Source organism: Phacochoerus africanus, chromosome 6, assembly GCF_016906955.1.
Source record: "Phacochoerus africanus isolate WHEZ1 chromosome 6, ROS_Pafr_v1, whole genome shotgun sequence".
Taxonomy (NCBI): Eukaryota; Metazoa; Chordata; class Mammalia; order Artiodactyla; family Suidae; genus Phacochoerus; species Phacochoerus africanus.
In genome coordinates, this window is record NC_062549.1 from 122,938,119 (window position 1) to 122,955,554 (window position 17,436).

Sequence of the window (17,436 nt, forward strand, 5' to 3'; positions counted from 1 at the left end):
GGCACACAAAGCCATCAGGACTGCATGAGAGACCCCTACCTCACCAAAAATTTGTAAGAGACAAAAATCTTCACTGATTTCAAAGGGGTCCATTTCAGATTCCACTTCAAGAGCAAACTCTTCCAGTGCATTTAAAATGCCTACTGGGGAGTTCCCATCGTGGCTCAGTGGTAACAAACCAACTAGTACCCATGAGGATGTGGGTTTGATCCTAGGCCTTGATCAGTGGGTTAAGGATCTGGTGTTGCTGTGGCTGTGGTGTAGGCCGGCAGCAACAGTTCTGATTCAATCCCTAGCCTGGGAACTTCCATTCCATACGCTGCAGGTGTGGCCTAAAAAGCAAAAAAAAAAAAAAAAAAAAAAAAAAAGCCCTTGAATTAGCTCTGCAATTCAATTCCCTTCCATCTGGGCCTGATATAAACCAAATCCCAAATGCTCTGTGACTGCATTTGATTTCTAGATGTCTTCTACTGTATATTTTAAATAAACTACTATAAGAAAGAAGATGATACTCAGGAGTTCCCTCGTGGCTCAGCAGGTGAAGGACCAGGCATTGTCACTGCTGTGGCATGGGTTCAATCCCTGGCCTAGAATTTCTATATGCTGCAGTTGCAGCCAAAAAACAAAAACAAAAACAAAAACAAAAACAAAAACATGGCAAGACCTACCACTTGAAGACCAGTTAAACACAGTTTCATATTTCCTTTCATAACTATACAATTCATTTAGGCTCCTAACTCCTGCGTCTGTGACATGCACAGTAAGGGCCTGGGCAAAGGAAGTGGGAGAAGCTAATCAGGCTGCAGGGCAAGCTGATGCCACAGACAGAGGCCGGTCTCAGTAACTTACACTCTGTGTCCTCTGAACAAGAGTCACATTGTGAGAAGCGGTGCAGCAGCCTGGTGTGCAGAGAGAAGTTAATATTTTATTGAACACTGGGATCATTCTGGCCTGGAGGCAATCTCGGTGTCAGGTAAGGCACTGACCAATCCTGATGCTTTTCCAAAATGGGTGTGTTTCAGAAAAGCATTCCCAGCCCCAAAGGAGGTGACCTCTCATGCAAAGGTAAATGAGGTGAGTGAAAGAGCCAACACGCACACTGCTGCCCCCAGGTGGTCACAGTGCCCGGGACAGGGACAGACTGCACTTTGCAGGAACAGGTCTACAGCATCTGACTTGGGTTGGTGGGGGTGGAGGACGGCTGACTTCCTCGACAGATGAAAGGCAGGGTAAAAACAGAGAGTGCTAAGGGGGGCGCATCCTGCGTCGAGTCTGACCTCTGCAGCCAACGGCACATTGGCCCACATCCCAGGCTGGCACGCTGATGGTGACAGCCAGCCAGCAGAGCGGGGCTAAAGGGATAACTCATGGTCCGTGCACCCTTGGACCCGCCGCCCTCCCCAGAGACGCTGAACCCACAAGCTGTTCTTGCTTCTGAACATCCTTGGCGAAAGCATCGCCTCCTTATTCTTCCGGTGCAGTGATACCAGGCTATTTACAGACCTTCCTTTAGGTCAGGGTTTTTCATCCTCCCCACATGGCAGCTGGCATTTTGGATCAGATCATTCGTTGCTGGGGCGTGGGCGTGGGGCTGTGCTGTGCATTGTAGCATGTTTAGCAGCTTCCCTGGCCTCTACCCACTAGATGCCAGGAGCTTCCTCCCTCCCATCCTCCAGTTTTGACAACCCCAAATGTCTCCAAACGTTGCCAAATGCCACCTGGGGGACAAAACCGCTGCTTGAGAACCTCTGCTTTAAGCAAACATTCTGGGAGGAATCGGTTGCTCTGGCTTCCGGGTGAAGGCTTAGGAAGCAGCAGCCTTTGGGGGGTGGTGTGTTGGGGGTGTTGGTGCGCACGGCTGCCCTCTCCTGGACGGCCGGGCCGGTGCAGGCAAGAGCCCCTCGCGTCCAAAGAGCAGCTGCTTTGTTACCGAGGACCTTCACAACACAGCTCCCGCCACCAGGGTGCCCGGGGCATGGAGGTGGGAAGGGCAATGAACTGGGAGACATCTCAGCTTTGACACACGTGTTAAGCGACCTGGGCCTGAGTTCTCTCCCTGCAAAGATGAGGAGGGAAGACAAGCTGAGCCCAGGAACAGAGCTTACAGGCTTGGGGACTGAGATTCAAATCTCTGCACTGTCCCCTATGGCAGACCGGCCTCGGGCAGGTTGTGAGGTTATGGGACCTTTGAAAACCTCTGTGTCATCATCTGAGATCTGAAGGCTTACCTACTTCTCACTCCTTGTTGATTCCATGAGCTCTCATGGTTCTAAATGCCGTACATGGAGCTGCTATGGGGGTTAAACGGGTAGGTGCTGAGGAACTATAAGGTCAGTAGAGAGTTAGCTGTAACTGAGATATAGGTGGATATGACTCTGATTCTGAAATCAACAAATATTTATTTAGCATATACTGCATGCTAGGGTCATGCTGGACAGTAATTATTGGGGGGAGGGGGTGAAAAAGACAAATAACAAAATCATCAAGAAACCATCAGAGTGGGGCGCTCCTGTTGCGGTGCAGTGGGAACAAATTTGACTAGGAGCCATGGGGTTGTGGGTGTGATTCCTGGCCTTGCTCCGTGGGGTAAGGATCCGGCATTGCCATGAGCTGTGGTGTAGGCTGCAGATGCGGCTCGGATCTGGCATTGCTGTCGCTGTGGCATGGGCCAGTGGCTGCAGCTCCGATTCAACCCCTAGCTGGGAACTTCCATATGCCGCAGGGGCAGCCCCAAAAAGCAAAAAGAAAAAAAAAAAGAAAGAAAAAAGAAACCATCAGCGTGAACACCAGGAACTTACATGTCCCTACGTTCCTCTATTCCTCTCGGCTTCTGGGCTGTTTATAATTTCTCCTCCAGCCTCTAGGAGCTTTTCCCCCTCCTCACTGAGTCATGACCTCGCTTCCAGTTTCTTTGAGAAAGTGAAGCAATCAGAAAACCTCTGCTGACACCTCTGCCCATGAACAGGAGCCCACAGTCGAACCCCCTTAACGTGAGAAACTGTCTGTGAGCCAACCTGCTAGATCCCCTTCCTCACCTACGTGAAGACACCACTTAGAAGTTCTCCCTTTCTTGCTCCATCAAAATATTCCCCTCTGCTGAACCATGGTTCATCACCTCACGTCTTTAAAAAAACACCCTGCTGCCTGACTGCCTTTCTTCCTCCACTTCCTACTTCCCTGTTCCTTTTCAGCCACATTTCTCAAGATCGTGTCTTATTCTTTCCACGTCTTTCCCTCTGCCTTTCTCTTACCATGACCCACTCCCCACACGTCTCCGAAACCTTGTCTCACATCCATGCTGCCAACTTCAATGGTCAACGCTTAGGTCTCCTCTGATGTGCTGGACTCTTCACCCCATCCCAGGACGGCACCACTGGCCGCTCCCTTCCGTTTCCTTTCCTTATTGTGCCGCGTCTCCAGGACCTCACGACAGGGACACGCCCCAAAGCACAGTCCTTGGATTTCTTTTCTCTCTCCACGCATTCGAATCTAATGTTTTAAAGTACTATTTATATGCTTCCAATTCCCGAATGTAGATTTCCAGCTGGGCCTTCTCCAGAAACTTCGGACTCAAACAGCTAACTGCCCACTTGACCTCTCCAGCCGCTGCCTGAGACAATCTCAGACGGCACCACTAAAATCGAACTTATCTCCCCCCAAAACACTCCAAAGTCTTGTCCCCTCTCAGCTGATGGCCGTCCCATCTCCCATTTGCTGAAGCTAAAAAACCCCAGGGTCATGCCCTTCTCCTTTCTTTCACGGCCCCCATCCCTCAGGAAGTCCTTCAGCACAGACGCGGAATCCGACGTGCCACACGACGCCCACCATCAAACCCCCTTCTAGGCCCCCGTCCCCTCCTCTCGGGACCACCACCACTACAATGCAAGTCAGACACATCACTACGCTGCTTCAAGTGCTGTAAGGACTTCCCACCTCAGGAACAAAGTTCCCACAACGGCCTCCAAGGCCCCAGGATCCAACCTTGTGCTCTCTCTGACCCCTGCCCACACCGTTCTCGCCCCCTCGGGCTGAACGGGCCTCCGTGCTGTATCCCTAGCACCTCTGCCCTGTGTGGTCCCCTTTGCTTAGAGCATTTTCCCTTCCTTTATAGAGCCTCAGGGCTCTGCCCTCACCTCCTTCTAATCTTTGCTCACAAATGATTTGCTCAATGAGGCCTCCCCAGTCACTAAGTTTAAAATCATGGAGTTCCCATCACGGCGCAGTGGTTAGTGAATCCTACTAAAAACCGTGGGGTTGTGGGTTAGATCGCCGGCCTCGCTCAGTGGGTTGAGGATCCGGCATTGCCGTGAGCTGTGGTGTGGGTCACAGGTGCAGCTTGGATCCCGTGTTGCTGTGGCTCTGGTGTAGGCCAGCGGTTATAGCTCTGATTGGACCCCTGGCCTGGTTACCTCCATGTGCAGCGGGAGTGGCCCTAGAAAAGGCAAAAAAAAAAAAATTAATAAAATAAAATAAAATCACATCCCTCCCTAAGCATTTCCTATTACTCTCCTCTGCTCCATTTTTCTCCATACCACTTAGCGACTTCTAATATACTATGAAATTCACTTACTTATTGTATTTAAAGCCTTTCTCTGGCTTTCAAATTGGAAGGAAAGCTGTATCTCTAGCATCCATAATAGGGTCTGAGACAGTAAATATTCAACAAATATTTGTTGAATGAATGACTGCATGAGAGAATGAGCCAACCTTCCTCAAGTGATATATCCTGTCAGAAAGAGAGGAATGTAAATTGGAACAACACTGTAGAAAACAGTAGGGTGGCACCCCAGAAAACTAAATACAGAACAACCGTATGATCCAGCAACCCCGCTGCTGGGCACATATCCAGACAAAGCTACAACTCAAAGAGACACATGCACCCCTATGTTCACTGCAGCACTATTCACATTAGCCAAGACACAGAAACAACTTAAATGTCCATCAACAGATGAATGGACTAAGACGATGTGGTATATATACGCAATGGAATATTACTCAACCATAAAAAAGAACAAAATAATGCCATTTGCAGCAACATGGAAGCAACTAGAGATTCTCATACTAAGTGGAGTAAGTCAGAAAGACAGACAAATACCCCATGCTATCACTTACACGTGGAATCTAAAACGTGGCACGAATGATCCTGTCTACAACACAGAAACAGATTATGGTCATGGAGAGCAGCCATGTGGTTGCCGGGGAGAGCAGGGAGTGGGATGGATGGGGAGTTTGGGGTTCGTAGGTGCAAACTGTTATGTTTGGAATGGGTAAGCAATGGGGTCCTGCTGTACAGCACAGGGAACTAGGTCCAGTCTTTTGGGTTGGAATATGACGGAAGTATGAAAAAAAAAAAAAAAAGAATGTACATATATGTATGACTGGGTCACTTTTCTGTACAACAGAAATTGAAGACACATTGCAAATCGACTATACTTTAATAGAAAAGAGAGAAATAATGAAAATAATGCTGATATTTTAAAAATCAAGGCGTGAGGCCAGTTTTCCGGGAGTCTTCCTGGACATCATCCTTGTGACCCGGAGGAAACTCCTCACGCAGCCAGCTGTAAACATGGGTGTTACACGCAAGCTTTAAGGCATTCCTGAAATGATGCTAACGATCAGTGCAAAAGGTAGTCCAGCTGGTTGGGATAATTTCCCCAAGGATGCAGGCTCGACTTCAAAAGGTTCTATGTTCTAGCACATTCTGTGGCCTCGGGCTCTTACAGCGAACGGGCTCAATGTTCTGCTGACACCCATCCTGCCTCTGCCTCCCACGGGCTCAGCTCCTGCTCTGACAGCACAAGGATTAGGGAAAAAAGAGAAGAAAATCTCATTGGCATTGAAGCTGCAATTTACCCAATTCTTTCTGTGTATACATCTCATTTCTTTTCTTTTCTTCTCTCTCTTTTTTTTTTTTTTTGTGTGTGTGTGTGTCTTTTTTTTAGGGCTGCACCCAAGGCATATGGAGATTCCCAGGCTGGAAGTCTAATTGGAGCTGTAGCCGCCAGGCTACACCACAGCCACAGCAATGCCAGATCCAAGCTGAGTCTGCAACCTACACCACAGCTCACGGCAACACCGGATCCTTAACCTACTGAGCGAGGCCAGGGGTTGAACCTTCGTCCTCACGGATGCTAGTCAGATTCGTTTCCGCTAAGCCTTGAGGGGAACTCCTGGTATACATCTCATTTAATACAACACCAAAGTGAACACACTCACTGACTCAGCGCACACTGAACTCACTCGAGGGCTGTGCACTGAGCTTAGAAACGAAAAGACACAGTCCATGTCCTCCAAATGTTCCTTCTCTGAGGGATGACAACACACAAGCCGATACATTGCACCGCTGTTCTTTCCAGGCCTTACCACCACCTGATATAATATATTTGCTGTTTATGTCCTCTTTTCCGACTCACTAGTGCCTTTAGCTGTTCAATGCTGTATCTCCAGTACCCAAGCCACACAGCAGGCATTCGAAGAATATTTGCTGCAAGACCGAATCATATTAAAAATGCATGGAAAAATAAAGAAGAAATATGTAAGTATGCCTGGGGAATTTACAGGAGATTTTCAAAGAAGTGTAACACTCAACACCAATATTGAATAATGCCTAGTTTTCCAAGCAGTTTGGGGTAGAAAGTTGGGCTGAGAGTTAGAAAGGAGAGCCGATTCCAAAGGTCACAGCAGGTGCAAAGGCACTGAGATGTTCATGGAGACGGTTTTCCTTTGACTTTCCCACAGGAGCCAAAAATTTGAAAAGCGGGGGCTGTTTCAAATCTCTCTTATGCAATCTCCCTCCACAGTCATTCCTAGAACAGGGCTGGGCACTAGCAGTCTTTTTCTGGTCTTTTTTTTTTTTTTTTTTTTTTTTTTTTAGGGTCGCACCTGCAGCATACGGAGGTTCCCAGGCTAGGGGTCGAATCGGAGCTGTAGCCACGGGCCTATGCCACAGCCATGGCAATGTGGGATCCGAGCCACATCTATAACCCACACCACAGCTCACAGCAACGCTGGATCCTTAACCCACTGAGCGAGGTCAGGGATTGAACCTGCATTCTCATGGATGCGAGTCAGATTCATTTCCGCTGAGCCTCAACAGGAACTCCCACTAGCAGGCTTTTGTAAGATAATTCAGTTATCTTCTAGACGGCTGATAACTTAAAAAGAAAAAAAGACAATTTTCTTTTAGACTGTGTTCTCAAATAAGCCACGCGGAGCAGAGGATAAACCACCAAAGCGATGCTGGTGCTAACAACTCCTTAGTTACATTAGGTCCTGATATAAGGAACACGTATGGCCCCCTATCTGCAAACGGAAGCTCTGGTCTCAGGGCAGCCCTCTCACATCTCCTAGAGGCAGCCTAGATGCAGAGACAGGAGACAGGAAGCCTGGAGGGGGAACACACACGGGAGCTGAGAGCCAGCCGGGTCCCGGGTCCCTGGGTGGGAAACTGTCTGAGGCTGCTGCCTCCTTGCCAATACAGTCCTTTGGCTTAGAGTGCTGAGCACACCCCAGTGCTGGCCTCTTCTAAGGGCAGTACCGCCAAGAGAGGAACCCCCCCACCAATGGGCCTCCTCCACTGTTGAGGCCCCAGGGCTTCCCGCCCACCTGCTGTAACTGGGGGCCATCCCACCAGCTGGGCTCTTGCCAACCTGCCAAGGGCACCTATCAGGTTCCCCAGGTTATCACTGTTTTCCTGTACTGACATTTTCCCCCGGGACCTGAGTAGTCACTGTCACAATTGCTGATAGCAGACAAGTCCCAACTAACTAATTAGGGCCTTGATATTGAGACAATCCCCAACAAGTCAGAAGAGACTGGTTAACAATCACCAAAGAGCTCATCTGGGCAAAACCCGACCAACCTCAGTTCGCTTTTTTCTGCTTGTTTTCTTTTTTACACATGAAAATATTAACACATTCAACCATCTGATGCAATAACAATCTCACAAGTATTTACCCACTGAGGACACCCCCACAACACTGGGGACACTGGGTGGAGACTGAAGAGAGAGCCTGAGGATATGTGACAGCCTGAGGGGACAGGAAGAGGGACAGTCAGGTGTCCTGCAGGGGTCTCTCAGCACCCATCACCTGGGCATCCGCTGAGATCAAACATGGAGCAGCGGACCCGCCGGGGCCCAGAGCCTGTCCCTCGGGCTCTGCTTGAAGAGGCCCCTGAAGACAAAGGGAGGCCGGTGCTCCCGGCTGGCCCACAGGCGAGTGGGAGGAGGGGCAGGGGCTGGTCGGGTGTCTGGGATGGCCAAGCCCCAGGAGGACGGCCCGCGACACCCTCTCTCCTGCGGAGTCTGGCATCCACCTGCTCGGAGAGTCCTGAGCACCTGGCTTTCTCTCCTGCCCTCCGTTCCTCTCACTTCTGCTCGTTTTGCTCCTGCCACTGATAGAGAAAGAACACGTTCTAATACATGACCTTCCGGCGTGCTGCCTTGGGCCTGCAGTGTAGCCGACTGTCTCCGCGCCCCCCCCAACTCCCAGTCCTGGGGCCGAGGCTATTTAACAGCCCCCAGGCCCTGGGCCCAGTGGGGCCTAAGAGCAGGACCTGAAGAGACCCTGCTAGCAGCTTCCCCACCCCCCTGCCCCCGCTGAGCTGGCCTTGGGGCGCGTTCCTCTCGGACTGTGCCTGCAGCTCTCAGCCTTGTCCTCTGTGGCCAGGCCCTCTTCTGTGCTTGGCTGTGACCCCACTAAATCCCCTTTGCTTCTTTCTATACTTTCCGATCTTCTGGTAGTTTCTACCCCATCCTGAGAGGCATTCCCTGACTTATGGGGCAGGGGCGGGGTGGGCTCATTTCAGCGCCCTCATAGCTCCCAAATTCCTGCTACTGTGATGCTTGGTCCTCGGCCTCTGCCATCCTTTGCAGAGAGCACCCCACTCATCCCAGTGCCCGGCCCAGGGCCTCTCCCCGTGGCGCGCACCCAACATCTGTGCACTGAAGAATCAAAGGATGTGTCCCACTCCAAAGCGTGGAGGTTTAACCACAGAGCCCATTCCCTTCATCCAGACCCAGGGTCCACAACGACCGTGGGCTGTGGCGGCACCCTGGAGGCTGGCGGAAGGTCCCTCCATGGTCCTGGCCGTGCCTCCCGAGGCCTCACCCGGCCTCTGTGATTGCTCAGTGCTAGGGCTCAGCCGCAGTCCGCGGCCCAGAGCACGTGCCTCCCGCCACCCCTCCTCCCCGGCTGCTCTGACCCCAGCCCCTGGCCCTGCCGCGCTGCCCCCGGGCCCCCAGACAGCACCTCACAGGCCCATTCTGCGCCCACCAGCCAGCTGCTGAGGTCACAGTACTGCTTCAACTTGGACCTACACACCTCAGAAGGCCTCAGCTGATGTCAGGGCTTTGAACTCCAGACTCAAGGGACACACAAGGAAGTTCGGGGACACAGGAGGAAGGGGCAGAGCACAGGCTCTGGTCCAGGGCTCATGTCCCGGCTGGATGACCTCCAGCAAACGGCTCTTTCTCAGGAACTCAGTGTTCCGGCCCATAACTTGAACGTAACACGGGCTCAAAAGGGGGCTGCAATGCTTAGAGGAGAGAACATCAGAAAGCACCCAGCACAGACCTCAGATGTTAGGAAATTTTCAGCAAATGCCACTGCCTTCCTTTCGGACCAGGCCTGAGACCACGTTCAGAGAATGAGCGAGAAGACAGCTCCCCGGTGCTACCCTGGCTGAGACTTCTACCTGCCCTGCAATTTCTGCTCTTCCATCTTCATCTTTTCTTGGTAACAGCACCTGTAAGTTTTAAACGGTGCCTGGCTGCCCAGATGACACTTCCTGCCCTCCCTGCAGGTAGGGGTGGCCTGTAGCCAGGCTTTGGCCAGTGGGTGCAGGTGGAAGTAGAGTCATGACTCTGGGGGGCGGGGGGGTGAGTGAGGGGCTCCCCGTCCTCCCTGCTCCTTTCTAAGGCCGGAATAAGACACGGTGGCCGGATCATGAGTGTCGACTTCAGCTGCGAGGTGGAAGCAGGCACGTGAGGCTGTGGAAGGAGAAAGAAGGGGCGTGGGCTGTGACCCCGTCACGTGGGCACGAGGTCGCCCCCTTGCCGAGACATTACCTTTCATCTTGTTTCAGCCACTGTTTTTGAGCGTTCAGTCACTGTCACATACACGCATCCTGAATGAGGACCGTCCTGGACCTGTCCGAGCAAGGTTCCCTGTGGATAACCAGTGCAAGTGCACTGCGGGGCCCGCAGCAAGCTTTCAGAGACCCCGCCCGGCCCTGGCTGCTCATCTTGAAATAATTTCCAAGGGGCGGGTTTACTCCGGGGAGACGGCGAGATGGAGGGGAACCCAGCGGACTAAGAATCTACGACACAGCAGATGTTCCTGCGGATACGACTGGAGCCAAATAAACTTGATACACCGTTAAGGAAGCACGTTCGCCTTGCTGCTCTGACATCTGCTGTCGTCCTGATCTGCCCGGTGACAGTCTCGGAAAGGAACTCACTCTTTCGTACCCGCATCAGAATGGGAGTTTGGGATGGAACCAAAGCAAGAGAGGAGTGGATGAGAGAAGGTCTCGAACAGTCCCACTCAAAGTGGGGTCCACGGCCCAGCGGGCTGGCTCACCCTGTTTGTGACTGGTCCGTGAGGCGATAAGGAGCTTGTGTCAGAAGCGGGTGGCAACTGCATCCCTAGGCCCCCTGCTTCCTTCCGCTGACATTCTTTTTTTTTTTTTTTCACAGCAAGACCTTCCAGATGGAGGAAGCAATGGTGGATGATAGGTTCTGGCACAAGCACCTTATCCGGTTTCAGAGCCCTTTGCACAGCACCACTCTGGACTTATGGGGATTCAAAGCAAACAAACAAAAAATGCAGATACTTAGCCCCACCAGAAACCAAGTGGGTCAGAATCTGAGGATGGGGCCCAGGCACCTGTATCTGATGACGTGCCATAGCTGATGCTGAGAACTCTTTCTGGCAAGAAAGGCGGAGCGGAGCTACGACAGAGGTACAGTGTTGGCTTCTCGGGAGCAGAGCAACAGGAATCGTGTGCACTTGCTTTAAACTTAAGCTGCTGCTTCTGAGCACAGGAACTTTTTCCTTTTTTAATGGCCGCGCCTATGGCCTATGGAAGCTCCCAGGCTAGGGGTCGAATCAGAGGTGCAACTGCTGGCCTACACCACAGCCACAGCAACGCTGGATCCTTATCCCACTGAGTGACGCCAGGGACCAAACCTGCATCCTCATTACTAGTTGGGTTCGTTACTGCTGAGCCACGACGGGAACGCCCACAAGAACATTTAAGACGCTCTTTCTGAGTTCATCCCGTCACCTACCGAGTTGATAGGAGTTGGCACATTTAAATCCAGGTAAAATTTAAATCCAGAGATATTTGATAATATTCTTTCTATAGACTTTGGTTCATATCACAGCTCTTTCAATTCTTACTGAATTTACTTTTTCATGACACATAAACCCAGCTTCTTTAAAACCAATAAAAAAAGAGGAAGAATTTCCTGCTTTGCCCCATGACAGAGTCCCCAGCACTGTCACTGCTGCCATCAGGTGCCTCTAGCTGCATCTGGGAAGTTGGCCCCTACAAAAACAGGCCAATGGTTCCCAAAAGGTGAGGCTTCTGTGCATGACTCCAAGGGGACGGGCGTCCGCTTACCTGCCGTCCCCAGCCGTCCTTACCTGCCGTCCCCAGGCTCAGGAGCACCGCCACCCAGAGGACCCAGAAGACAACGAGGATGGCCAGTGTCCACAGCGGCTGGAACAGCAGCAAAGGGGAGGTGCTGATGGCTTTATTTGTGACTTGGAGAAGTTCAACTGTCAATTTGATTCTCTTTCTGAGGATAAAAATCAAGACGAGCAGAACTACCTGGGGAGAAAGGGGTTAGAATATTCAAAATAATGAAGAACTGAGATGAGTTTAAAGCAAATCCTACCATTTTACTGACATCTTCACAAACAGCTCTTTTAAGACAGCTACTACTTTTACTATAATGGAATAGGTACAGTCTCAAATGCTAATTGAGCATCTACTATGTGTGCGGACTGCTGTGCTAGTTCCTGCAGCTATTTATTTTTTTAAATTTTTTAGTCTTTTCTAGGGCCACACCCGCAGCATATGGAGGTTCCCAGGCCAGGGGTCTAATTGGAGCTGTAGCCGCTGGCCTAGGCAAGAGCCACAGCAATGCCAGATCTGAGCTGCGTCTTCAACCTACACCACAGCTCGTGGCAATACCGGATCCTTAACCTACTGAGCGAGGCCAAGGATCGAACCAGCAACCTCATGGTTCCTAGTCGGCTTCGTTAATCACTGCGCCACGACAGAACTCCTAGTTCCTGCAGCTATAGCAGTGGACAAGACATGGCACCTGCCCTGAAGGAGCTGCCAGTCTGGTCAGAGAGCAGGAGGAAATGAGAATGAGGTCCTATGGGGTCAAGGACTGTGTTCTATTTCGTTTTCCCTCCTCAGCACCCAAGACACTCAGCGCATCCTGGACAGATGCAGAAGGGCAAGGGGACATGAGGGACGAGTTGCTTCAAAGGAACCTCTGCTGCCTCCTCTACTGGCTTTGGCCTCCTTGCATAAAAATGTCACATGAAGAAACAAAGCTCCCTCCACCCCGACATCCCAGCCCAGCCACTGCCACCTGTCACTCCCTTTGCAGGAGAGCTTCTTTGAGGACTAGTCCACCCACGCGTCCTCAGCTGCCTGTAAGCCTCCAGACCCTCCTACTCTCCTGCGACTGGTCTTGCCGAGGTCACCTCAACTGGCCTTCCAAACATGAAACCCCATGAAACATGCCAGGCCTTGCTTGACCTCAGCATGGTGTGTGGGTCTCCCGTCCACTCCTCTTTCTGAAAACGTACCCCTTTGACCCCTGTGCTCGCTCTTGCGTCCGACTCTCCTACTACTTCTTCCGTTGCGGTTTCTTGGGATTTTTTAAGGGGGTCTCTCTCACCGTTGTGGTTTTAGCATCCTTCCTAGATGCTGATAACCATCAAATGAAAATCTCCAGCCTCACCTGTCTCTAGGTGCTGGATGAGTAAGCACATCAGTGATGGACCAGGCCGTGAGTGTCACGCAGTGTGTCAAACTCAACTTGTCCTGAACCAGATTCGTTACCTTCACGTACAAATCTATTGATTGTCCTTGTATGCTCTACGCCAGGGGCCCCATTTTTTCTGGACTCTTCAAAAACAAATTAAGTTCCTGCCTTGCGTGCTTCATTTTGTCCATACTTACCCTACTGTCTCGCTCAATAGGCTCTATGGTAGAAGTTTATTGTCTGAATGTCACATCCCCTCAAGCTCCTTGAGGGCAGGGCCGTCCCTCATTGTCAAGGGCTGGCAGAGTGCCTGGTGCACACAGCACAAGCCCAATCACCTGGTGGATCCCTCAATCTCCCTCTCCCCTCTCTTCCCACTGTTGGCGCCATAGCTGAAGTCCCATCCTCTCTCATCTAGACCCCAATAACCTACCCACGACCTTCTGCTTTTAATCCTTCGGACCCCCTACCCCGCCCCAATCCCTCCTCCAACCCATCGCTAAGGGGTCTTCGTGAAAAGTGGCCAAGGACGTCATCCCCCTGCCTCCAGTCCTTTGACATGTCCCCAAAGCTCCCGGACCAAGACGGAAACCACTGTCACTGCCACTCAGGACCCTCCTGGCACGGTCCCTTCCTGCTGCTCCTCTCATGTCCCCCACATGCGGCTCCCTTGACCTAAGATGCCCTTCCTCTTCCAGCTGGGCTCGGGCACTGCTGCCCTCAAGGATCTCATGGTCAGGTGGTTGAGAGGACAGCGGGGGCGGAGCCTCCTGCCTCAGCTGTGGGGACCGTCCCCAGGAACCAGGCGAGGTGCCGGAGGAGACACGGGAGTTGGCAAGTCTGTAGGAACTTCCATCTCCTGTCCTCAATGCCCAGCCCAATCGACAGGGAAGGGGGACTTTCGTTTTTTACTACAAATTTTAATGAAGTAAAATGATATAATCCTTAGGCAAATAAAGCTGGTTTCTAGCTCCTGAGTGGAATGCTAAAATACAAGTGTATTTAAACGTGTGTGTGCAATTAAATACTACTCAGCCATAAAAAAGAACAAACGAATGCCATTTGCAGCAACATGGAGGGAACTAGAGACCCTCATCCTAAGTGCAGTCTAGTCAGAAAGAGAAAGACAAATACCATACATCTGGAATCTAATATTCGGCACAAATGAACCTTTCCACAGAAAAGAAACTCATGGACTTGGAGAACAGACTTGGGGTTGCCAAGGGGGTGGGGGGAGAGAGTGGGATGATTTGGGAATCCGGGGTTAATAGATGCAAACTATCGCCTTTGGAATGGATAAGCAATGAGATCCTGCTGTGTAGCACTGGAAACTATATCCAGTCACTTGTGATGGAGCATGAAAATGGGAAAAAAAAGAATATATACATATGTGTGTGATTGGGTCACCTTGCTATATAGTAGAAAATTGACAGAACACTGTCAGCCAGCTATAACGGAAAAAATAAAAATCATTAAAAAATAAAATAAACGCATGTGTGTCTTGCAATGTGTGTGTGTGCAGGAGCATGCGTATAAAACGTCCCCTCCTGTTCAAGGTCCACCAGGAGGACACTGATCAGAAACCGCCACTTCCCGGGCCTCAAGGGAGATCAGCGTGACCTCCTGGGGACGGTGCCGCGTGCAGCCGAGCAGGGTGGGCAGCAGAGCCCACTCACTGCAGGGCTCAAGCCCGACCTCACCTTTCTGGGCTCTGAGCTGCCAGGTGCTGCCTCTCAGCTGAGGCCCCCGGCTGACACCCTGAGCTGAGCATTTCATCACCTTCTTCCCACTTGTTCACGGCTGCTAGTGGTGACACGGAAACCATTTAAATAACACTCGCGGGCAGCCCAGAGCAATGTTTTCGAGTTGATTCATAAGGCAGCTGCTGGGCACCCAGGACAGAACACGTCCTCACCCAAGTGGTCCTGGTGGCAGACAAGGGTCTCCCTGGGACTTGGGCCCCTGGGGGAGATGCTTGGGGTCTCCTGGGCTCCAACATGTGACGGGGGGGAAGGCAGGTGAGATGGGGAGGAAGAAGGGGCGAGGGTGGAGGGATGCGACTCTCCTTCGGCTTCCTGCTAACACCCACCCACTTTCCCGCCCCTGGGAAAGCGGGAGTGACAAAGGGGGAGGGGGAAGGGGCACCAGCGCTGGGGGCAGGTGGGGTGCTTTCTGTCCCTGGCCCTGCTCAGCTCGAGGGCGGCTGTGGCAGCTGAGACTGGAGTGGGGAGAAGGGAGAGGCAGGGTGGGCAGTGGTCCCAGCAGGGCCCTCCTCCCCACTGGGGGCTCCCACCAGGGAGCAACAGGGCGGGCTCTCTGCTGGGGATGCTGAGCCTGGGTGGTGGATGCCCCCCTGGGATCCACACCCCGAGGGCAAGCTTGCAGCAGAATTCCCAGTGACAGATGGGCTACGAGGTCAAGTCCTTTCTCCAAGGTCACACAATGGGTGGGGTGGCACAGGTCTAGGCTCGAGATTGCAAAGGCAGTCTTTCCCTGTGCTCCGTGTCACAGCACTGCTGGCCTTGTAACCCACCCCACCGCGGGGCCTGTGCAGTCTGTGCATTAGGACTCGCCAGCTCCATCCCCTGGTGCGCAGCCCCCCCTTAACAGGTGCTCAGTCCATGGTGATGGCCACAGAGAATCCAGGGCTCTTCTGAGAATAAGCTCATCAGCAACCGGTACTTGGTAGGAACTCAGTAAGGAGCAGTGGCACACCGGCCGGATAAATGGTATGTGAGCTGCAGTGTGGTCCTACCCTCTGTACCAGCCCTCCCGCTCCCCCTGGACACAGGTGAGAACAGCCCCCCCCATCGGCTCCCACATTCTCTCCTTTGCCAGCCTAACCCTCAGGGAACAGCACCCCCAACCCTGGCATCGCGAGGCCATTTGTGGGGGGCTGTGGAGGTGGGCGGCTCGGGGGAGGCCAGCTCTCCCAGCCTCCTGCCCTGCGCCCCTCTGCCCCTCACACCCAACAGCTTTAGCGTGTACTTCTCCCTGGGATGCAGCTTATGTGACGTCTCGCGTGGAAGGAGAAAATACAAGGCCTGGGTCAGATGTGAGAACCTGGGGTTTCCTGAGAGGAGAGAATTGAGCTGGCGAGTGGATCTGCATTTGCTCAAAGATCCCGTGGGCTTGTGGGAAGTCCCGGCTGTGGCTCCTCTGTAAAGGGGTTAGTGAGCAACACACTAACAGATGCCCACAGGTCGCCTGAGGGCAGCTCCAGTCCCCCTCCAGGGCATGAGATTCCAGCCCTGCTGCCAGCACCCAGGAGGGGACCTGGATGATCTTCGGTGCCCCCCGCGCCCCCCCCCCGCCACCAACAACCAGTTTCTCCAGGCTCCACATCCTATGTTCACCTGCTCTCAACAAGGGAGCTCACTGAGGCGGCGGCAGCTTCTCAGCAAACTGAATGAGTCCAGTGGCCGGCAGCTCTGGGCACCAGGGGCTCTGTGAGTTCCAGGGCAGTGGAGCTGTTACACCCTCGAGAGGGCCGGGCACCCACTGGCGGGAGGCTGGGGGCCTCTCCCCCAAACAGTAAAATAGGAACAGTTGTAGGTCTGCCTCCCTCTCTGCTCTAGAGTGTCCACCGTCAGCCACCTGGTGGTGGGGAAGTGGTTTGACTGTATTCAAAGACGAGCCAGCCTCAGAGGTGGCAGAAATGACTTAGAAAGAAGTGAGACCTTTTTCATATTTGTTGACCACACCAGTGCATCCCTATGTGGGCATCTCAGCCAAGCCAGAAACGCACCACAAATGTGTGTGCACTCACGTTGCTAACACGCATGCACATTCTGTGGGGAGAGGAAAACAAGTGCTCGTTGTTTGGGGGTAAAATCCAATGCCTTGGACTGCAGAGTTAAACAGCGGCCACTGCTGCTGCTGCTGCTGCTGCTGCTGGAAGGGCGTTTCTTACCGTGATAGCTGTAGACACGAGAGCAAACCCCAGCACACACTGCATGTTTTCCCTTTCGTTGTCCAATTCTACGCTGAGGTCATTGGTGTAGTCGTGATACAGCCACCACAAGACGCCGCAGACAACTGGAAAGCAGACACCAGCGGAACTCAGCCCAGAAGCCATGAAGCGGCCACCCTTCCCCACACACCGGCGGCCCTGCTCAGGCAGTGAGTCCCAAGTCCCCAGGCTTTCCAGGCAATGACCCGCCCTCTGGAGGAGCGGGGCAGGGGCAGGGCGGTCCCCTGTGGACCTGCCAGATGTGGGGTGGCCACGTGTCTGTGGGAGACACAGGGAGGTGACTCTGGAACACAGGTGTGTCCCGTCGGCCTGGCCCACAGGCTGGGTGCGAGCAGGGAGGAAACCGGCAGGATGGTGAGAAGAGCATTAGAGTCCAGAGTCTCCCATTTCCCAGGGAGCTCTGCGGGTGACAACTCCAGCCGGAGCCTGGGTATTGGCTTGGCAC

At 52.6% G+C, this 17,436-nt stretch overlaps 1 protein-coding gene across 6 annotated transcripts in view; it reads right to left on the minus strand.

Annotated features, from left to right (window-relative positions):
* SLC44A3 (solute carrier family 44 member 3) overlaps nucleotides 1–17,436 on the minus strand; it is a 101,287-nt gene that overhangs the window by 56,481 nt on the left and 27,370 nt on the right. For all 6 annotated transcript variants that reach the window (XM_047785242.1, XM_047785241.1, XM_047785246.1 and 3 more), the window contains exons 8-9: nucleotides 16,932–17,056; nucleotides 11,655–11,841 (exon numbers count right to left, since the gene is read on the minus strand). In XM_047785242.1, the coding sequence (XP_047641198.1) occupies nucleotides 11,655–11,841; nucleotides 16,932–17,056 (312 nt within the window). The remainder of the gene's footprint in view (nucleotides 1–11,654; nucleotides 11,842–16,931; nucleotides 17,057–17,436) is intronic.